A 24,209-nucleotide genomic window follows, 5' to 3' on the forward strand; every position below is an offset into this window, starting at 1 on the left:
ATCTTTCCAGAAGTATTCTATGTTTTTCAGGTTTTACATCTCTATCCAGGTTGCAACTTCTTCCTAAAATTAAGGAGAGTAGTTGCAGCCTTAATATGAATGAATAATAGTGTTAGGATGACCTGGAATAAGTTGGCCCTTCCAAAGAACTAGTGGCCCTAAGTGTCCAAGATTGCCAGCTGTATTGGAAAACATTGCAGTTGTGGGTATACTCTCTATGGAATGCAGATGCAAGAAACTCATCTTGGGGAGTCTTTGGAGAGCATATTTGTACAGACAGGTAATGACTTAGTTGTGCTATGTTCTGAAACAAAGAGCTGATTCAGGTCTCACAAATTTTCCTTGATGCTTCAAAGATCTAGTTTAATCAAATAGCGTGGATATATGAGAGGATATGGTGATGCCTGCATATTTATTCTGGATGAAATAAAGGGTAAACAATACCTGAGTCATTTGTATTTCATGGCAAAGAGCCTTCAGAAGTTAAAATAGCAAGAAAAGCCTTGAGCTAAACACAAACTCATCTTGCTCTGCCAGAGCAGGCAGAATTTTGACATCCATCAGAGAGATTACTTAGCCTTTAGTGACTTGAATGATCTTCTAAAGGGAATTTTAGTTGTCCTGCTGAGAGAACAACCGTGACTGCAGTAAAGTAGCTACCTTTAAACAAACAGCAGTCATGTTATGGCAGACTTAAGGTGTGATGTCCTGACAATATTCCATTGGACTGCCACCAATTAATGTGATGTTCAGTTAATATCCCACCAGCCTGCCACCAATTACCGTGACATCTCCCACTATCCTTGGTCAGTAACTAAGGAGCTTCAGTCCTCACTACTGACTCCACTGTGAGGCTGTCACTTAAACAGGATTAATATTTCACAATTTCCCCTAAGAGCAAAACAAGAACATGCTCTATATCCTCGGACTGGACTGTATACTTCTGTCCACCCCTAATCTAACTCCTTATTACACACTTAAGAGCAATGTGCCCCAGTTTAAGGCCTCTGATACACTCACATTTAAATAAATTAAATCTCACACATCCAAACACTTCGGGGAAAGCCTGACCCAGATTTACAGCTGTGTCCCTTCCCCAAAATAATACAGTAATGCTGCCACCAATCAGACTGTCTTCATGCCCTTCTAAAAGGGTGTCCAATTATGAAAATTAGATATTAAAACAAATAGTAGCAAATTACCTAAGCAGTTAGGTTTTCAGAGTGGCCTGGGAAGTTATCAAGACAAGTATAAGCACTCAAATCACTAAAGAAAACACTGATTGCCCAACCAAAATTTAAGTTAATAAAAAATATTTAATATTGAGCAAAATGATTAAAATTATAAAACAGCAATCCCCTATTAACAAACAGAACTCAATCACCAGGAAAATGAAATCAATACTGTCGGCCAGAGATCCAACATTCAGAAAAACTCTAACTTATTTAGCTGATTAGTTATAATTTCCTAACTAACTAAAGAACACTGTCCCTAATCTAAACTAAATTACTACAACAAAGCAAAAGCAGGCTTACAGTTCTTAGTGAGTCCTTTTTGGGGTATCCTTTCACACTACATCTGTGATCAACTGACAACTGTAACTGTTAACTGCTCCATTTCTAATTTTAATTTCATATTTTTAAATTCAACCAACAGCTGTTTGTTCTAAATGTACCTTCGTGTCTCTCAGCTTCTGGCAGTTAACACATAGCAACTATCAACATTCCAATGTCATCTTCAGCTGTTCAGCTGAATCTGAGACAGTTTGCCTTTAGAATCTCTCGTCACATCATGAACAGTTAGAGATATAAAAGGACACTGTTCAAGACTTTAAAACATTCTGTTCAAACAGATCATAAATCAGCATGTAAGAAGTTATTTATAATATTATAGCTAGTGATGTTGGCATAATAATACATGGGTTAATCTGAAATCGTAAACAAAACCTTGGCCAGACATGTTAGCACAAATGACAGTGTTCAATTTCTTTACATTTCTCTCCTCCATATCCAGCATGGTTTTCAAGTGACCCTTGAAAAACTATGCTTGAGAAACATGGGTCTGTCTAGGAATATCTACCAACTCCTCTCCTGGGCAATCCATTTCCATTGGCATTATTAACTCCACTGCATTGCTTTTCTCCTTCTGAGGAAACTTGGCTGAGCACAGCTCCCACCTCACAATCCAAAGCATCCACTTGAACAACAAACTCGTCAATATAATCTGGGCTGGCCAACACAGGGTTTCTTCCCAAAATCTCCTTACATTCTTAGAAGGCCTGTTCATAATCTGGCCATACTACCTTATCTGGTTTATTTTTCCTAGTTGGGTCAGTAAGGGGTGCAGCCATTGCACCACAACTGGGCAAAAATGTTTCACAGTACCCCACTGTTCCAAAAATGCTCTCACTTTCTTTTTAGTAACAGGAACTGCCATGCTTGAATAGCTTCCATTTTGCCATGTTTTGGCCTAATCTTATCACTCTCCACTCTGTGTCCTAAGTATGTGGTCTCTGCCATACCTACCTGACAATTACTGGGTTTAATGGATAACTTTGCCTTTTTTAACTGGATTGCAAATGCCCATAGCATAGTCTTTAATTTAGAGTTTAACCTCTCTACAAGACCATTAGTCTGAGGATAGTAAGGAGTGATCATTACTTGTTTCACCCCACAATGCTTCCACAAACAGGTCAGCAGGTCTGACATGAAGTTGGTACATTGGTCAATCAGTATCTCCCATGGAAAGCCTACCCTGCTGAAAATTTCTAGAAAAGCATTTGCCACCTTTTCTACATCACTATCACCTGCAAAAGGAATATTAGGGACTATAGCTAGAAGTGGCAGATGGTAGACTCTAGGCTCTACCAAATGCCACAGTACCTCACCTTCCAGCCCTAACTTAGCAGTCTACTTTCTATACAGCAAACCTTCCTTCTCTGCCTCAATATCACCTGCACAAGGAATATTAGGGACTGTAACTAGAAGTGGCAAACTGTAGACTCTAGCCTATACAAACTGCCACACTACCTCACCTACCTACCTACCTACAGTCCACTCTTTATAGCGCAAACCTTTCTTCTCTGCCCCAGTATCACATGCAGAAGATATATTAGGGACTATAGCTAGAAGTTGCAGAAGGTAGGCTCTAGTCTCTTCCAAGTGCTGTTCTAATACACCTTCTAGCCCCCCTCCAGGAGTCCACCCTTTATACAACAAGCCTTTGTTCCCATATACAGACTCCCCTCTTCCTTGAGCCTTAGGTATTTCCTTAGCCATTCCCCTCAAGCTTTATAATGCAGGTTCTGAAAGTTGAGCCTGACTAAACCCGACATTTGTGACCCTCCCAAGCTCCCCTTCTTCAGGAAGGTTAGTAGCTTTCGATAACTGTACCTCACTGTCACTCTGAGTACTATCACTCACCTCCATTCTTGCAGTCACCATGTCCAGGGGAACATCAATACCTCCCAGCAGCTGTGGCTCACTTTCAGACTTACTGCTACAGGATAGCTCCTTCTGTGAAACAGCCACCACACCATTCCCAGTTTCAGATATGAGATCTATCTGGGTCTACTCCAGACTACCGGACCTACATGCCTGTTTCCAAGCTTGACTATGTTTCACTACATCCACACAAGGCACTGCATCATCACATTCATTCCCTATCAGGACATCTGCAGGAATATCCTCAAACACACCTACCTGCTTGCTTCGTCTTCCACCCTCCCAGTCAGGTCGAACCATAGCCAAAGGTATTGGAATGGGGTCCCTCCCAAAGCACTGATGTGAGTGGACTGTCCAAGCAAGTACTGCTGTTCTCTAACCACCACAGGCCTCATATATCATTATATCAAAAGCTGTGTTTCTCTTAGCAGTAACCTGTTTACCATCTACTAAGATAGGATATACATTTTGGTAAATCCAAATAAAAAGAGATCAAACCCACACAGCGGAGAATCTTTATTAAAACACAAAGTGGTTAAAAAGGAGGATACGTGCTTTTGGCTAGGCCTTCTTCAGATCCATAATTGCATGTTAATCATTCCGGTTTATAAAGAAGGTGTATCCAACCAGTATAATTTCTTGAGTCAACGCCTCTTGAAGACTGGCTTTAAAGGATGTATATCTTTTAAGCCAGGTTCATGGTCTTAAATCGGCTACCCATCTTGCTTCCTGTAGCTCAGTAAAATCTTTGAGATTAACCTTCCTCAGGTTCCCATATATTATTTATAAAACCAAAACCAAAAGCTATGAGTCACATGCTGAATTATATGTTTAGATAGCATAATAGTAGTAAAATTATTCTTAATATCTCTCAAATGCACCTGTATCCTAATTCTAAATTGACACTAGGCCTACTCAGAGGCGATCTCTGCCTAACATACAAAGCTATGTCAAACCCAGAGCTGTTGGACATACTCCACTTAAAGAAATCCCAATCCCTCCAAGCTACACACTCTAGGGACCTAAACCTTGTCACCACAATAAACAGAACATGCTGGAGGGACAGATTCCTGTCCCAGAGACTTCCCATACTCTGGAAGAGACTACCTATATATTTCAAACAGAGCTCCTCATTAGCACTCTTCAAGAAAAATCTTGATGATTGGATGGGAGATAGGAAATTCACCCCAGGGATCACTTCTGTGGCTCTGCTCGACAGGGGCACAGGAAAATAATTTTCTTGGGTGGCGAAAGCCAGGGTACATTTTTGGCTAGGCTTATATATGCCCTAGGGCCAATAGCCTAGTACCTACCTATGAACCTATGAACAATTAGCCTTTCTGATATAAAAACTGGGGCAATTCTTACATATTGCAACATATATGACATTCTTTGTTCCACAGTCGGTAAATGCTCTCACGTTATAAATCCTATGTGTTACTGGATGTTGAATGTAGCTGGAAGTGGAAATGTATGGACAAGCTATGCATCAACCATATTTAAAGGTTCCCTGTCTTTTTTGCAAAGTCTGTTTTCCAACAGTAGAATGGATATTAATGCTTCTGATGAAGCTAATGATGTACAAGCTTCTACTAGCAATTGGGCAACAGGAGCTCAACCTAAGGACAAAGCCTTAAAATCAACATATGTTTCTGATTCTTCTGAGAGAAAGGCAGCAACACAGGAAAGATTGCTCACAGAGCAGGGACAGAAAGATGTGGAAAATGTCCACATAACTCCCCCTATGATTAGTGAATAAATTTTGGTGATAGATTGGCACCTCTATTGTTTCCAAACAACTTACGACTGGCAGTTTGTCATCAATACTTGCAGGCTCCCTCACCTTCTGTTTCTCACCTTGTCTTGCTGATCATTTGACTGCTATGTGGTCCCTCTGTTTACATTTGAAACATTTAGTCCCTAACCATGTACTTGGACTAGTAGTTTCCCCTGTTACTGGTGTACTTTGTTACAGAGGTTTAGACTGTCCCATGGGTTTCCTTGTATCCATGTGTAGCACTGGGTATCCCTTTCTTATACATATGTGCTCTGCTTGCTAAGTAGAGATCCCCCTTTTCCCCCAACTCCTCAGCAGAGTTACACTCTCTGTCAACTAACCAGATTTTCATGTTATCATGCAAAGTACTGAGGGCTTGTTCCCTCACTGAAAGGTCTGCCAGTCCCTCAAAAGTGGTGACCTGACTCCCACTCACCCATCTGTGAATGCAAGTACTTTACTCAGCAATATAATCATGTATCATTTCATCTGCCTTGCATCTTTGTTCATGAAACTTTTTCCTATAAGCTTCAGATGTTAGTTTAAAACAATCTAAAAGACAGTTCTTAACTTTAACATATTTCAAACAATCTACATCAGACAATTTTGACATGGCCTGAACAGCTTTACAATGGAGTAAGGAAGTCAGGAGCTGAACCCAGAGCTCATGGTCAACATCACACTGTCTACATATGCTCTCAGATATACGAATAAAACTGTCAAAGTCATCCCCATCCCTGTATTTAGGAAAAAGCTTACTAACCTTTACAGCTTCTAGGGACCAGTTATTCCCTTCTCCATTCTTCCATGACCTTTTCAAAGAATAAGATGCTCCACTTCACCCCAGCACTGTCTCTCATTTGCCTCAGCTTCTGAATGTCTCAGTCTCTCTGCTGATTCCAGTTCAAGACATCTATTCTCCTCAACTTCCCATCGTTTGGCTTCCAATTCACATCGGTGCAGTTTCTACCTACCCTCCAGTTCCAGTATACTTAACTATAGATGGATTCTCAAGTCCTCCAAGGAAAAGGTGGACTGTCCTGACTTGGCAGGCAGCACATCCCCAGTACCAAACTGGATATCCTCCATATGGGTGGTCTGAGCTGAAGCTGCAACTAAGGCTGAAATAATTGCTTCCTTAGTCAGGTTGGCATGCACCAGTCTTCTGGCTTCATACTCCTTGGCCAATTGATTCTTTGTCAGCTTGCTATAGTCTTCTGTTGATGTCTTTGCTGTTATCTCTGACTAACTAAATACAAATAAATAAAATTGTATTGAACTGAGATTATGCATATTTACTTTGAGACTGTCAAGAGTGCACACCTTAATGACAACTCCCCACAGGCTACTGAAGTCTAATTAAAAATCCCACACTGCTGGCACCAATTAATGTGATGTCCAGACAATATCCCATTGGACTGCCACCAATTAATGTGATGTCTCCCAATATCCTGGGTCAGTAACTAAGGAGCTTCAGTCCTCACTACTGACTCCGTTGTGTGGCTGTCACTTAAACAGGAGTAATATTTCACAATTTCCCCTAAGAGCAAAACAAGAACATGCTCTATATCCTCAGACTGTACTGTATACTTCTGTCTACCCCTAATCTAACTCCTTATTACACACTTCAGAGCAATGTGTCCCAGTTCAAGACCTCTGATACACTCACATTTAAATAAATTAAATCTCATACATCCAAACACTTTGGGGAAAGCCTGACACAGATTTCCAGCTGTGTCCTTTCCCCAAAATAATACAGTAATGCTGCCAACAATCAGAGTGCCTTCATGGCCATCTAAAGGGGTGTCCAATTATGAAAATTAGATATTAAAACAAATAGTAGCAAATGATCTAAGCAGCCAGGTATTTGGAGTGGCCCAGGAAGTTATCAACACAAGTATAAGCACTCCCAAATCACTAAAGAAAAACACTGATTGTTCATTCACAATGTAAGTTAATAAAAATACTTAATATTGAACAAAATTATTAAAAATATAAAAGAGTAATTCACAATAAACAAACCTAACTCAATCACCAGGAAATTAAAATCAATATTGTAGGATATTGTAGGATAGAGATCCAACATTCAGAAAAACTCTAACTGATCTAGTTGATTACTTATAATTTCCTAACTACCTAAAGAACACTGTCCTTGATCTAAACTAAATTACTACAACAGAGCAAAGGTAGGCTTATAGTTCTTGGTGAGTCCTTTTTTGGGTATCTACTGCACAGTACATCTGTGATCAACTGACAGTTGTAACTGACTGCTAACTGTTCCAGTTCTAATTTTCATTTCATATTTTTAAATTCAACCAACAGCTGTTTTCTATAAGTTCCTTCCTGTCTTTCAGCTTGTGACAGTAACACATAGCAACTGTCAATATTCTGATGACAACATCTGCTGATCATTTGCGTCTGAGACAGTTTGCCTTTAGAATCAATCTTTACAAGCATGCACAGTTAGAAATGTAAAAGGACACTGTTCAAGTCTTTAAAACATTCTGTTCAAACAGGTCATAAATCAACATGTAAGAAATGATTTACAATATCATAGCTAGTCATGCTGGCATAATAATGCACAGGTTAATCTGAAATTGTATACAAAAATTCAGCCAGACATGCTAGCACAAATGACAGTGTTCAATTTCTTCACATAAGGTAACTGAATGTTATGCCCAGTTTCAGAGAAATAATTATGGTGTCAAGAAAAACTTAAAAATGTTTGATTTTTCCCAAGGTTCTAGTGTCATTAAAGTTATGGTGGTGGGAATCTAGTGCCCTGTAATATACCACCTGGTCCAGAAATGTTATATGTTTGGTTGGAAGTCCCACCACATTTTTTTTTAACTCAGAGAATATTGACTGTATTGTATCAATGACATCAACGCATTTGTTGAAGGTATGAAGAAGTTGGTTGTTGGTGTCATGTTTTTTGGAACTGGTCAAAGTTACATCCAGTCAAAAGAGAGCTTGATGATTTGTTGGATGGGCTCTGGCAAAGGTGTGTGACAATTTTTTGGAGAGTTCTCTTTACAGATGGACAACACTTGAGCAGTCTTGGATGGCACTTATTCATTCAGTGGTGCAAAGTGCAATTGCTACAAGTTGAAAAACAGTTTAGATCATCCAACAGCTGTAGACATTCATAAATCACTGCAAGAAATTGCTAGGATATATTCTTAGGGACTGAAAAAAAGCAGTTATTAAATACTTAGAAGACTGGATTGATGCGGGTCTTACCATAGTCAATATATAGTTAAGTTATGGATTCAGAAGTGTGGTTGGTCTGTTAAAGATAAAATATTATTTAAAAGTTTAAAGTACAGTTGATTTTAAAGTGAATAGAATTTGCCCCTTCTTGTTTAGATTTATGGTTTTCAAGTTTTGCAGAGCTTTTATGTTCTTAGACATTGTTGTATTGTTTCAATACAAATATGTTACTCTGCAATATCTGTAATAAAAGTTCTAGTAAAAAAAAGTAACATATACTATCACGCAAAGATTTTTTTTCCCTGGTGGTCTCTGTAAAAGAACTTTGTCCAGTAGGTTTAATCCAGTAAATAGGCATAAATAAGCACATAATATGTTCTTATATATAATGGGGAATTGCAATCCAGTGCCTAATGTATCAAAATGTTCCAAAAGCCATAATACAATAAGCAGTATGTTAGGTAGTGACCACAAAAACAGCAGTAGACATTCCTACTAGATTGTGCAAAATGTTTTCAGAAGATCATGAATCCTTATTTTCTGAAAGACTGAGACTCAAACATATGGGACCTGAATCACCCAAAGTCCTATGTTGGTTATTATAATCGCCTCCAAATCCCTCATTACTCACACAAAAATTATCTACATGAAAAGAATAATGTATTTGCCATTTTCTGTTCGAGGGTGAATTCAGGTATAACTTATTTTTGAAATACAGTTCCAGTTCTGAGTTTTCAATGATTTCAATACTTTTGTTTCAGTAAAAGAAAAGATTTCTTTAGTCATTCCCTACGATTCAATTTTTTTTTTTTGCTCTCTTTTTTTTTGGGGGGGGGGTGCCAGATGAAGGGGAAAGCACCTGCCAATAATATGGGCATGCATAATTAATGTTTATTTACATCAAGTTTTAGAAGCAGGAAGAGGAAAAAGAGGCATGAAGAGGAATGCTAAGCATTGTTAGGATAAACTCAAGTTAGGGATTATACTGGAACATACTTGAAAATGGTAGACTGAGTCTGGCAATTAAAACCATTAAGGATATAGACTGCTGGAAATTGAAGGCAGTATTACATTGATATAGCAATTATAAAAACAGGATTCTTGAGTCTAAGCAAAGATGACACACACTAATTGGTGGGGAACGTGGTCTGCATCTTATTTGGATTCCATTTATAATACTCACAATTTGCAATGCATTTAATGTTTCTATTTCATACAAAAGACTGTTACCATAGCATTTCTCAGACTTGCTTCAATCCATTATTTTTTACACAATTTTTTTTCTTTTTATTTTCATGTCAGTAATGAAGCCAGCGCTTTACACTTGTACAAAGTGGGTATCAAATATTTGGAAGTTAAATTCTTGACGTTAAATCTTTCTACTTAAAATTTAGTGGAATCCTTTCAGTAGCAACGATTCTGCAATATTTTGTTTAATGTTTTAGGTTTATGTCACATAGGCTGCATAAGCCAGATGTGCATTCTGCATTACATAGAATATTGCTTCATGATATAAAGATGCTTGATATTCTCTCAATTGATGGGAAACACCAAGCCCATGTACAAAATACGAAAAGTGAGTTGATTATGATGCTAATAAAGGTGTCACAGAGATATGTTTTCTGCTTATATATGTTTCAAAGAAATGCCAATGTTTATAGAATGCATTAAATGGGCAATATCATTTGCTAGTGCCATGGTTTGTAGTGGCAGCTAGCCAAGTGCTTACCTATTATGCTAGAATTCTCTGTGCGGCATGTTTAAGAGAGGAATGAGATTTGAAAATGTCTACAAGCTGAATACTTCAGCAGCATCCTAACTGATGTGTATTCTAATTTTTAGCACTGGCTTACAGAACTGGAAATTTTCGCAATGCTGTTTGCAGCTGCTGTTCATGATTATGAGCACACAGGAACAACAAACAACTTTCACATTCAGACAAGGTAAGACTTTTTCAACCACCCTACAGCAGTTTTGATGTAGCAGGAAATCAACATTCAAATGAGCAATGGAGTGGTGATTCCACAACCAAGTATTTGTTTTCTTTTCCCTTTTCAGTTGACCCAGTGCAGATCTCCAAACTTACTTACCCTCTCTCGGCACAAGAAGACCTTGTCTTTCTCTTGTGCAGTTAGCTAAGTATGTTGATTTTAAATATGTCTGTATTGCAATCAAAACCTCATATTTTAAAAGATTCATGGCACTTCCTAGAGATTTTAAATACATTACAGTTCAGTAAAGACATTATATTTATTAAAGTGAACGTAGTGAATCATTTTTCCTTCATTCCCCATGATATTGCAATTGAATGGTTCATAGTTTTTTATTGGACCATACATCCTTAGCCATTCAGGGCATTCATACATTTACTACCCTCCTCAATTTAACATTGAATAACAACTGTATTTTTTTTCAAGGGGGAGTGTTATCACCAAGTATCAGAAGTGGCAATGGGTGCAGTTTGCTCCCCACTCTATGCCAATGTAGTGTTCTCTGGTGCATGGATACTATAGGTTCTTAGATGGTGTCCTTATTTTATGGAAAAGCAATATAGACAAATGGGAGTTGTTCTACGTTCATTGGGAAAATTCTACAGTTTTTATCAGGTTTACTTATTCTATTGGATCTAATAATATTAACTATTTGGATATTTTGCTTGAGAACAATTTAGCCTATGAGTGTTATACTTCCAGTATGTATACAAAGGACACATTTTCCAACACATATCTCCATTTTAATAGTTGTCATCCTTTTCAGAAAAACAAGTTTGTAGTTAAAGGCAAATGGTGAGGCTTTCCAGACTAATATTGGATGATATTGTGTTTGAAAAGAAGGTTCACTATTTAATATGTATGTTTCTTGAAAGGGGATATCCCATTCAGTTACTAAGGAATATTAAGGCTGAGGTGGCAGATCATCATAACATCCACTTTTCACCTGTCCTTAAAATTACGTCATACACAGTGTAAGATGTAAGAGACACAGTGGTTGGCAGGATGAAGAAAGTTCAGTTTGATATGTCCACCCCTGTGTTTTTGATTCCTACAGTAAAGATGTTTTTCAATACATTAATTCAGTAATGTTGAATTGGAAGATTTTATTTCCTGATGTTATAAAATCTTGCATAGGAGCTGCCCCAGTGATTGTTTATTCAAAAGGTAAAAATATTAAGGTCCTTTAGGAATTAGAGACTAGTGACAAAAAACAATGTTGGGTGGGGGGAGATGCAGATGTGTGGATTTTGCAAGATGTTAAGATGTGCAGGTTTATAAATGAAGGACCATATGTTTTGGTTGATAATTTTGCAAGAACCATGCCCTGTCCTGGGAGGTGTAATTGTAACACCTCTTGTATAGTCTATCTTGCTACATGCAGCTTCTGTAATGCCTTTTATGTGAGGAAGAAGATAAGAAAATTTAAGGAACAAATCCGTGAACATGTCTATGATATCAGAAAAGAGAAAACTACAAATGCTTTGTTTAGACACACTATTGGGTGCTCTACTTTAAGAAGTTTTTATTTTCTGCATAGATAGGGTGGTTGTCTTGAATTTTCGTGGGGATTTCAAAACTCTCCTTGAATTTAAAGAGTTAACTTGGCAGTTGAGACTTAATGCTGCGACTGCTCCTGGTATTAATGATATTGTTTCCTTGCTTAGTGTTCTTAAAAGGAAGGCTGTTGTAGTATAGTGCACTGTTTGAATTTTATATTACATATTTAACTTAAATCATTATATTAAAAATCATTGATTAATTTTAACTTGGTTTTTATAGTGTTACTATTTTAACATGTTGTATACATAGTTCTTAAGTATATTTTGTAAATGAATATGAATCGTACACACACACATCACTTTTGTTTTACTGTTTTTTAATTACTGTTTTAAACATTTTTGAATCACATAATTTATGATATGTAAATTCTTGAGTTTTGATTGGTTATAGGTTTGGTATATACAGCACCTTGTTATGGCAGAATACCACTCTGATGAAGTCTTGTGTTGTAAAGATGAAAACACTCCTACTTTTGTTTTATTTATTTTATTTTATTCTAAGCACTGAATAAATGAGTTATACAGTACATTGGTTGGTTTCTGTATTTGTTTTTTGTCTTAGTCACTTTATTGTGTTCTTGTTTTAGTTAACAGTTTATAGCCATGACCTGTGTATAATAATCTGTCAGGATGCAGGTCCCATTGCCCGATTATAGAGATATAATCTGCAGGCACCTGATAGGAGGCACTGCCTTCCATGCTACTGTCAGTCACTTCATACTTAAATTAAATGTTTCTGCCTTATGATTAAATTTCCAGGTACACATGCATGCATTAGAGCCAGTATTGGCACCAGCATTCTGACATGCATTTAGAGGACAACAACACATTTCATTTTATTTATTTATTTGTTTATTTGTTTGTTTGTTTGTTTGAGTGTTAACTATAAGCGGGTTGGCCCAAAGGCACCTTTTAGCCATGGCTTGAGCTCAGACATCAGTAACAGAAACTATCACAAGAAGATAAAGCGATACATAGAACTAATTTAATGCATAATACTCAAATAATGCAATTAAAGTACTTAGAAATTTATTTATTTATATAAAAGAAAAGATTTGACAATAAACAACACTTGAATATTTGGTAATATGTAGTTATAGAAATATGCAATGAAGGTTTTAATTTGAAATATTATAAATCAGAATCTCTGAACCATTTGCAACTACTTTTAACAAAAAAGATGTTCCTTTAATTGTGTTTGAATGGTTAGACAAAACTGTTCCTTTATCATGTTACATCAGCCAGGTGCAATATAAATGATTGCTTTTTTTCTGCAGTTGCAGACTTGAAGGGGTCTTGTAAATAAGATTTCTTCCTCATTAGTGGTTCTGAGGAAAAAGTCAGAGGTTTTTAACTATTAGTTTGAAAAAGAGTGGTGGGCATTTATGTTGTGCCAGTAGTTTAAATAGAAAGGTGGACAAGAGACATGAGGATCATGCTGTTAGAAGAAGCCAATTATCTTCTGGAAGGAGATGATGGTGATGAGTTCTGGGATCCGATAAAGCTATAAAGCCACATATTCTATTGATAGTGGTTTGTAGAAGTGGTTTATTAGTGGATGTGTTTAGGGCAATAATAGGTTCATAGGTTCATAGGTGTGTACTAGGCTAATGGCCCTGGAGTCTTTACAAGCCTAGCCCATAGGATTACCCTGGCATCGTGCCACCCAATCTTAGTTCTTAGTGCCTTTATTGAGTAGAGCCACTGGAGTGATCCCCGTGGTGAATTTTCTATTTCTCATCCAGTCATCTTGAAGAGGGCTAGTGAGATGCTTTGCTTGACATGTATGGGAAGTCTGTTCCATAGCATGGGCGGTCTCTGGTTATGAACCTGTCCCTCCAGCATGTTCTGTTGATTGTGGTAATGAGGTTGAGGTCTCTGGAGCATGTGGTGAGGAGGGATTGGGATTTCTTTAGATGTAGCATTTCTAACAGAGCTGGGTCAGACATGGCTTTGTAAGTCAAGCAGAGAATGCCTCTAAGTAGGCGATATGAGACAGAGAATAGTTGGAGTTTTTTGAGTCTGTCCATATAGGACAAGTGTTTAAGGCCTAGGATCCTCTTTGTGAGGTAGTTTTGTGGCCTCTCCAGTTGTTGCAGGTGTGTATTGAGGTACATGCCAAATGGAGCATTGTACTCAATGATTGGCCTAATGAGGGAAGAGTAGAAGGAGACAATGACCTCTTTCTTCCTGGATGCAAAACCCTTAGTAATGAGATGTGACACATAGAAGGACTTTCTGACCACAGTGGCAATGTGGTGGTCAAAAGAGAGGTTGCTGTCAACCTGTGTTCCCAGATTTCTTACAATGCCTTCTGTGTTCAGTGGACTACCATCAATGTGGTAATTCAAGGGAACCAGGTTTTTCCCAAAGGGGATGAAGACACATTTTTTGGCATTGAGCTTAAGGCCATGGTTCTGACACCAGTCGTTGGTTGCATTGAGGCCTTTCTATACAATGTCAACATCACTTGGGGAGTTAATAATAGCTCCCAACTTGCAGTCATCTGCGAACTTTGTCAGCCAGAGTCCCTTCGCTAATGGCCTGAACTTCAGAGAAGTAGATATCAAACAGGAGAGGACCCAGGACCGAACCCTGTGGGACTCCACTCGTGACTGGTCATCAGTCTGACTTGGAGTCAGCTACTTTCACACTGTGGGTTCTCTCTGTGAGCCAGTTTGCAACCCACCTAGTGATATAGGGGTTGATGCCTAGATTAGTAAGTTTTTCTATGATTCCTGAGTGGGGAATGGTATCAAAGGCCTTAGCCAGATCAAAGTAGGCTGTATGAACCACCTTACCTTCATCCACAACTCTGGTGACTGACTCAAAGAAGCCGACCAAGTTGAGCAGGCATGATCTACCCTTCACAAAACCAAACTGTGTAGGATACAGAGTTTGGAGATTCCTTATATCCTTGTTTATTAGGTCTATTATGGTGCATTCCATAGCTTTGCATATCAGGCTAATAGGGCGATAGTTCCCAGGGTCTGTAGTTGCTCCTCCTTTGTGGAGATGGATGACTGTAGCAGTGTGCCATTTGGTAGGGACAAAGCCTGAGGTGAGGCTGTGATTGAACAGGGCACACAGGTGAGGTGCCAGTTCACTCTGTAGTTCATGTAGAACACAGCCAGGGATACTGTCAGGTCCCATAGAAGCTGTATTCTTGGCCTTGGACAGTGCTGTTTTAACTTGTGCAGCAGTAATACTGGGTGCTTGGCAATCTACTGGTATTGTGATTGGTCCTTTGGCGGGGGGGGGGGGTAAAGTCAGCACTGAATCTGTCTAGCAGTATATTTGCAATATCTGATGGTTCAGTATAGAAGGTACCATTGTGCTGTAGCTCAGAGCAAATCTGGGTATTGCCGTGGAGATACCTTACATAACTATAGAAGGCCTTGTGGTTGCCTTTACTATCTGCTCCAATTCTGTTTTCATAGCTAGCTTTGGAGGATTTGATGAGGGATGTCAACCTTTTCTTGAGGCTGATAAGGGAGTTTTTTCCAGTCTTGGATCTTCACCTTATTCCACATCAGTTTCCTTCTTCTGTTGTAGGCAAAGAATGTAGTTTTGAAATTGACACATTTTTGACAATAACAATGCTTAGTTCTCGTGATGACAAATTCATTATTTTATACCAGAATTTAAATAGTTTGAGAACATTCATTATGTGTAACAGCTATTCCTTAACAGGCAACAGGAGAAAAAACATACCCCGGGATTCAAGAAGCTTGGTGCAAGGACGGTTTTAGCCCTGCGCCGAGCATCCTCACTACAGATGGCGCAGCAGCTTCATATGAATATGTATGAGGGAGCGCTGCCGCACCCTCGACATGCACAGAAAATGTGTGCGAGTGCAGGGGGGGCATGTACAAATGCTCTATGGAGGTGTAAACATGCCCCAACAGTTGCAAAACTTACTATGCCTACTAGTAGAGCCCGCCCCTAATTGTAAGTCAGTAATTCAGTGTCCGTGGATACCGAAATGTATGCTAAGCATACAAGAGTGGCCACGAACAGTGAAATAAAATAGAAGTAGTAAACACACAAGCACGTGGTGGAATGTTGAGCCCTGTCCCTAGAACTTTCACAATTAGATTCCCTGTGTCCCTATTATACATTTGAATTGCTGCAATATCGAAGGTGTAAGCAAAGTGCATCGTGTTTGCGTGTCGCTGCCCTCTGCCGAGCGTAGCTTACACATCATATTCATTCAAATAGAGAAAAATATGTGGAATCAATGTAAATATCAATAGTGTAGTATTTAGAGCATCCGCTTAACAAACAGGCATTCACGGTTCGAGCCCAACAATAGCACATATCATTTTCCATTTGGAATGAATGTCGTTTTGCTGTAAAACCGACATAAGAGTATCACATGAGATATTTAACTTAAATATCATTCAAGTAAAGTGGCACTATCATAATGAATAAGGTACTAGTAAGCAGGTGTAAGCACTAATAAGCAGCAGTAAACACATATAAGTACCAGAAAGCAAGTCTGAGTGCGCTTGCGCGGGTCTAAGTATTGCCCAGCATAGGAAATGTATATAAGTATATACAGATATATAATGTATATATATATATATATATATATATATATATATATATATATATATATATATATATATATATATATATATATATATATATCTATGAAGAAAGAACGACGTAACAATAAAGCATACAAAAGGAATGAGAAGGGAATCAACAACAACCCCAGTATTATATAGCGCTGTCAGCGTATGTCATATCATGCTGGGCAGGAGTGAGCAAAGCACTGCTACGCACACCACAAACAGGATATTACCAGTGGGAGTAACATTGTTGATCTGCTAAGTCTACTTTACACACAGAGGGTAGTCCCTGGTGGGACTACCCAAAAATTGATAGACCATTTGGCCAACCGACCATTACACAAGCAAGGGCAGGAATGTTCAAGGACTAAATGGTGGGAGAGCCTGAGAATACATGGGTTGGGACAACATACGTGTAGGGCCCCTAACGCTTGGGAGAGGGCAATGTGTGGATGTGAGTCATGGATGCGATAAAAAGTGGACAATGGATGGTATGCATGTATGTTAAACACGGGTGGGGTGGAGGAACTATGGGTATGAAATTATGGAGCCAGGCATGCCAGGGTTGGATGGGCTGGTTCTAATTGGACTGCCCAGTGGAGGTCAGTGAGTTTGTTATAAGTATATATGCATACACACATGCAAACATCAATATGTAGAAGTGCATTCTCTGCAACACATTCATTCCATTTGCAGACATAAATAGCATGAATGTGCCCTTACAAACCTCGACAGTAAATAGAATAATAGGTTGTGCATAAGAGGGAAGGGACGAAACTGCTAAAACGCAGAAGTGTGTACAATGTCCAAAGTCAGTGCTGTGCTGAAAAAAAATCAAATTTGAGGACTTTCTCACACATGGAATCATTCCTGTGATCTGCCTGCTACGGCAATGCCAATTACTAAACCGGTCTATTTGTAAAAAAAATACACCGAACACGTACATAATTAGGCTCTCATGTGTAACATGTGCTTTACCACATAGTCATAATTATTAATTTATTGTAGTGTCATGTTAATGGAAGTAAGGATGTAATGAAGTACAGAGTCTAATCTTGACATAAACACATGCGTGTCCCATGTGGGACAACCCAAAAATTGCGAATAGTATTCTTTTGGTCGCTCATGTCACCAATATTTGTGGACTAAATGTTTGGGAGTTCTGAGGATACGTGGAGTGAGTCAACCGATGGGATGGGTCTACAGAAGTAGGGAGTGGCCAATGTGTAGTGGTGTGGATACACCGCAAATCCAACTGGAGAATGGATGACTGCAGTGTTAGGGAGGCGTTGGGTTGTGTGTTTGTGGAACCAGGCACCATGAGTATATGGGTATATATGCAAATGAAACAGCACAGCAATAGTGTATTGGTTAGAGCAACTGCCTAACGAACAGACATCCCCGTACCGAATCCCACTGCATCACATACCATTTACCATCGGTAATCTACACATGAACATATTGCGACATCTGTCCACTGTATAACCTGCAAAATATCAATTAAAAGTTAACTGGAGCGAAGTGTCAGTGTCATAATGAATAAGCCACTAGTAAGCAGGTTTAAGCATATATAAACACCAGTAAGCATGTGTGAGTTTGCGTGGGGTATGCATTGCTTTACCGACACACACACACACACACACACACACACATATATATATATATATATATATATATATATATATATATATATATATATATATATATATATATATATATATATATATATATATATATATATATATATACATATATATATACATATATATACATATATGTATATATATATATATATATATATATATATATATATATATGTATATATATATATATATATATATATATATATATATATATATATATATATATATATGTATATATACATATACATATATATATATATATATATATATATATATATATATATATATATATATATATATATATATATGTGTGTGTGTGTGTGTGTGTGTGTGTGTGTGTGTGTGTGTGTGTGTGTGTGTGTGTGTGTGTGTGTGTGTGTGTGTGTGTGTGTGTGTGTGTGTGTGTAGATATACACAGATATACAGCTATGATAGGAAACAGCACACAAGAATGAGATATGTTCACAGGCTATGTCAATGGAAGTGAGGGGCCCAAGCAAGAAACATGAAACAGGTAGCATGACCTTCCACCTCCGCCCCCAGCCGGACACAGGAAACATACACACAAGCAATGTAAAGAGTCCACTGCTCCCCAGACCACAGGCAGGATACAACCGGGGGGTACACAATGCACCTGTGAATTCTAATCTTGAAACACAGACAGAAGTGTCCCTTGTGGGACACCCCAAAAATTGACAAGACCAAAAGAAGGTGATAGACCGAACATTCTGGCTGGGGTGTATACATACTCAGAATACAAGGGTGGGAAAGCCTGATGACCCATGGTTCGAGACAATGGTATGAAATGGGTCCCGTGAAGTGGAGAGTGGGCAGCATGTAGTGGTGTGTCCAGAACCGACTATGACCCAGAGTAAGGATGGGTGCTAATGAGGAGGTGCCGGTGGGGGAACTATGGATAGCTACTTATGGGTCTAGGTGTGCAGGTATTGGCTGATGTGGGCCTATATAGACAGCCCTAGGGATGTAAGCGAATGTGTTCATTGGGTAGAGGCGTCACCCAATGAGCAGCCACACCCACTACAAGTCTCACTGCAGCAAAGTGTAATCTATATGGCAAGGAACGGAATAACCAGATGTAGATGTATATATGTAGAGGTATGTGTGTGTATATCTATCCATAGCGACATAGAGATAAGCCTCTCCCTCTCCGTAGTACAAATGTATACATACAGAGACAGAGTACAGATACATACCCACATATAAATATATACATATGCAGACACCCATAGACCCATATGTTGTTAGATATATATATATATATATATATATATATATATATATATATATATATATATATAGACAGCAAAATATAAATATACATATATGCATACATATACAGATATACCTGTATATAGTAATGTATATAGATCTATATATGTGACTGCAAATATACATACATATGTATATAGCTAGGATATGATACAGCAGTTACGAGTTACATATGTTCACAGGCCGTGCATATGGGGGAGAGGGGTCCAATAAACAAACATGTAACACATAGCATCAACCCCCCACCCCCCCAGCTAGGCCGGTAAGATGTACAGACACACAATAAAAGTAAACACACCACTGCTTCCCAGACCACTGTCAGGATACTACCAGTGAGAGAGACCTGCCAGGTCTAATCTTGAAACATAGACATCGATGTCCCTTGTGGGACATCAAAAATGAATGATCATTGGAGGCAGTCCCAGTAATGATTCATCAAACCAGGCTGTAGATGTACAGAGACCAGTAGGTTGGGCAAGCCTGATAACCCATGGATTGACACAACGTACGACATGTGTCCCAACATGGGGAGAGTGGGCAGTGTGTAGTGCTGTGTTTATACCCCTCCTGCACCCACAGTAAGGATGAGTGCTGTAGAGGAATGGCAGGAGGGAAACTATGGGTATGCAATTATGGGCCTAGGCGTGCAGGTGTTGGCTGGCGCAGTCGTATTAAGACCGCCCTGGGGATGTAAGTAATATTCCAAAATGGGCATAGCTGATGCGCATACCTCTCAACCCCTAAGAGCATATCCACTGGACAGGACATAAACCATTGGGGGAACAAATAGGGACCATACCTGTGAACTGTCCCTGATTTCCAGGGAAGTCCCTGATTTCGACTCAATTTCTAACTCTGTCCCACTTAATCCCTCCTAAAACTAGTGACAATTGGAGGAAAGGTGGTGAATTACACGTAATGAATAATGACAACATTTAAGAGTTATAAACATCATTTATCTCAGAAAATGTGTATGAATTCATATACTCTGAGTCTGTCAACGTGTCATGTTAATAGCACCAATAATTTAAATGTGTCCCTGATGTTATTATGCCGTGTCTCTGATTCAGTTTATATTTTTCCCCATTCGTATGAGAGGTGTGATAGGGACAGAAAGCACATATTCCACTGACAACCTTAGAAAGATGATAGAATATTAGGTATGCAGTAGCATGACTCGGCTGAAGGATGTGGGTTCCAAAACCCAATTACTTGTTTGTATTGAAGAGTGTCAGTTCCCATGTATTAGCCAGACAGGTGCAGATTGTAAGAGGAACACATCAATAATATGAATCAATCTCTGGACAGGCCGTGGATTCCGTACAGTGAAACGGCATGCTGTCGCCTAATGGGCAGCCATTCTCGATACTGTAGGCATGTAATCTGATGTAATAGGCATCACAAGGTAATATCGTAGTCCTCACTCCCACTCAAGGGTGTGAGTGTCAGATGCAAACACCAAATGCAGTGCATTTGTAAGTGTGCGCGCAAGTGGGTGTAAGTCTGTTTGGCCGCCAGTATGCGAGTATTACACTGGTAAAGCAATGTAGAGGCAGAGTGTAAGAAACTGTAAACAGAGGTTAGCATTGCTTAGCTCCATGCAAACCCATGCACACCTGCTCACATCTGCTTTAATGTCCCTTAATCACTCCATATCCAATGGTCTTGTTCTGCTCAGCAACAAAATAAACGGCCTCTGCAAGGCTCAAAACCAGGACCCTGCACACACAGCTATTGTGATTTACCACTAAGCCATGGCAGATATACAGACATCAGATCTTATCACAAACATATCATCCAGTGCAGTCATTCAACAGTATAGGAAATGTATCCCATTATGTAGATGTATGTGTGAGTGTTTATGTCCAGATATAGATACATACATATATATATATATATATATATATATATATAGATATATCAAGAACATCCCATGTGACAACAAAGCATTACAAAGAAATGAAAAGGGAAACACCAGCAATGCCTGTATTATGTAGTGGTGTTGTCCTATGTAATATCAAGACTCCCTCAGACAGATGTGCCATTCATACACGCAAACATTTGTACATTGCCCAAATACATCACTCTGTGCATGTTATTTACATTAACACAACAGTTCCTGTGCAATCATTATGTGAGAACAGTACTCTTGCAAGGTGCTGTGTGCAACATCATCATTATGATAAAGGCAAATGGGGTAACCATAGAGGGACCGGTAGTGTTGTGTGTACAATGGGGTCATCCGCATTACGTGTACCTGGAACCTTTAGGAGTCATGTGCATACTAGGATCATGTGCCTGAGAGACAGGGGTGAGGACAACTGGAGTATGTTGTGATGCATATTAAAAGGGTTACATGTGTCCAGTGGACATATGTGTGAAATGGACATCTATGTATGGGGCAAATGTTGTTCTAGGAACCGATTGGCCTTTTGTTTCTGTAGGGTGAGAGTGGGATGTGGGGGAATGAGAGTAGGTATGCTCGTGGAGGAAAGGTAGGGTAGGATGACAGACAAGACAGCATACAGGGTCAGTATATGACACATATGGGGGGATACACCTTGGACAGGGAGAGGTGTCTGGCAGTCACAAGCCCATGAGCTCCCAGATGGAAACAGTGGGATGGAGGTCCCCAGCCATGGGCAGCCACCACTGCACCAAAACAGCTGCAAAGGTGGCAGTGCTGGGGGCTGTCTAGGAGGGTAGCCTCACCCTGTAAATGTGACACTCTGCCCTTGAGCCAGCATATCTGGCCTAAAAACCCCTTATTGAGCCCCCTATGCACCACATCCTGTACTGTACAACAGCAGACATATTCTTGCCTGGACCTGCTCCCAAGGGGGACAAGCCCCATCCTCAGTGGTGGTACCATCAGAAGGTGGTGCAGAGCCAACAGAGGTAGAGGTCCAAGGCTGGGCCCCAGATGTGCTGGTGCCTGGTGCTATGGCCAGCTGAAGTGGGACAGGAGGTTCTGCCGGGACCTCCAAACCCATACAGCCTATGATGTTGCAGTTTAAACATAGATATTGCTTAGTAATAGTCAACAGCATTCAGGATTACTTATAACAGCATGCATAGATATGACCATCAACCCAACACAACAGATGGTATACATTTGCAGAGAGAGCACAACACATGCATATATACTGCATGACATCTGTACAAAGTGTAGAAGACTTGTGACTGCAGCTATGAACAGTGGCCCATTATTGGCATGTCACTGAGAACCCCAGACAGTGTCTGTCATACCACTGTTTCATGTGACATATGTCCAATCAGGGATGTGATGGCAGTAACTCATCACTATCACCATATACTGACTGCAATCCTCACAATATGCTCCTGCAGTTCACAGATGTGTGTTCAGTGAGTAACACAGGAAACAAATGGTTCCACACACTGACCAGTCCACAGATGGCCCTACAGATGGGGGTCCCTCACAAACAGATCACTGTCTTGTCAGTTTTAAAACATGCAGAATAGCCATTACCGCACACAACTTGTTAAACAGGCAGTAGTCTCAATGAAGCATAGCTACACTTACATGCTGTAGTCATGTCTGGCACATCACCCTCCTGTCTTTAGGCTGTTTCCCACTGTGTATGTTGTTTGAGGAACATCCAGATATAATCTGTGATGCCGTTTACCAAACACCAGATCCAGGTACCACTCACAGCGACTGTCATGGGCAAACACCAACATGATGTTCCTAGATATTGTACTGTGTTTCCATGCAATTGGCTATGGGAACATCATCACAGCTATTCCACATGCAGTCAGCTAGAAGAGGACTACAATAGGTGCAGAGGCCATCACATGATCATGACCATCACTTACAAAACACAAGCTGCTGCTGAGCAGGTGTACAACTCCACATCCACCAGAGAGTGTGTGGGAGGGACAGACAGAGGCAAAGTACATCAGAGAAGGGCTTGGAGACTAAAACCTAAGCATCGTCTGTCACATACCTACGAGTACAGGGGTTCAACCCCCTGACTGACTAGTCATTACTATTACAAGTGCATGCAGTTACTCCATGTGCCACAAAGCTGACATGTTGGTGTGCTGTAAGAACATATATGTGTGCTGGTGAGCAACATCTGCAACAGAGTTATAGTAGTTATACATTAGGTGTAGCACACATGGCTGTCCACATGAACGGATGTCATTGTCAACAAAATCACACTCTCTAATGGATTCACATTGACACTCTTTGCCAGGCCTACAAATACACTTCAAAACTACTTAGTTTGCGACACTGCAGTAATGCACAGGTACTACATGCACCACAGGGGATATCCGGAGGTTCTATGGGCTAGGGCATGTGAACGTGTTTGACATCTGTCGGTATGCCAATGGGAGTTATACTGGGAGTGACTGTGGTTGGGAGCATCATACCCCACATGCAGACACAAGGTGCCAGTACTGACATGCATGTATGCATTGCTTCATGGGTGTGTAGTGGTTGGCTGTGCAAGATGGCTGTACAAGGCTGGTGAGGAGTAATCCTTGGCATCACACCACCTGACAATGGTGTGCAGTGTGGTACAGGGATATAGTGTCTGCAATGTCCCACACAAATGGGTATTGTATAAACTGTCCTGACATCCTGGTTACCATTGTGTATGGCCATAGCTTTGCAATGCATGCCATGTCTGTGTTTGATAGTGCTTGACATGGACATTGCCTGGGATGTGCACGTCCCATAATAAA

General features: G+C 39.7%; 1 protein-coding gene across 2 annotated transcripts in view; it reads left to right on the top strand.

The window, feature by feature from the left end:
- Positions 1-24,209, top strand: part of LOC122796397 (calcium/calmodulin-dependent 3',5'-cyclic nucleotide phosphodiesterase 1C-like) — a 2,375,955-nt gene that overhangs the window by 1,708,392 nt on the left and 643,354 nt on the right. For both annotated transcript variants that reach the window (XM_044064848.1, XM_044064849.1), the window contains exon 8: positions 10,276-10,376. In XM_044064848.1, coding sequence (XP_043920783.1) covers positions 10,276-10,376 — 101 coding nt within the window. The remainder of the gene's footprint in view (positions 1-10,275; positions 10,377-24,209) is intronic.

This window comes from Protopterus annectens, chromosome 3.part0, assembly GCF_019279795.1.
Source record: "Protopterus annectens isolate FY-2018-M chromosome 3.part0, PAN1.0, whole genome shotgun sequence".
NCBI classification, from domain to species: Eukaryota; Metazoa; Chordata; order Ceratodontiformes; family Protopteridae; genus Protopterus; species Protopterus annectens.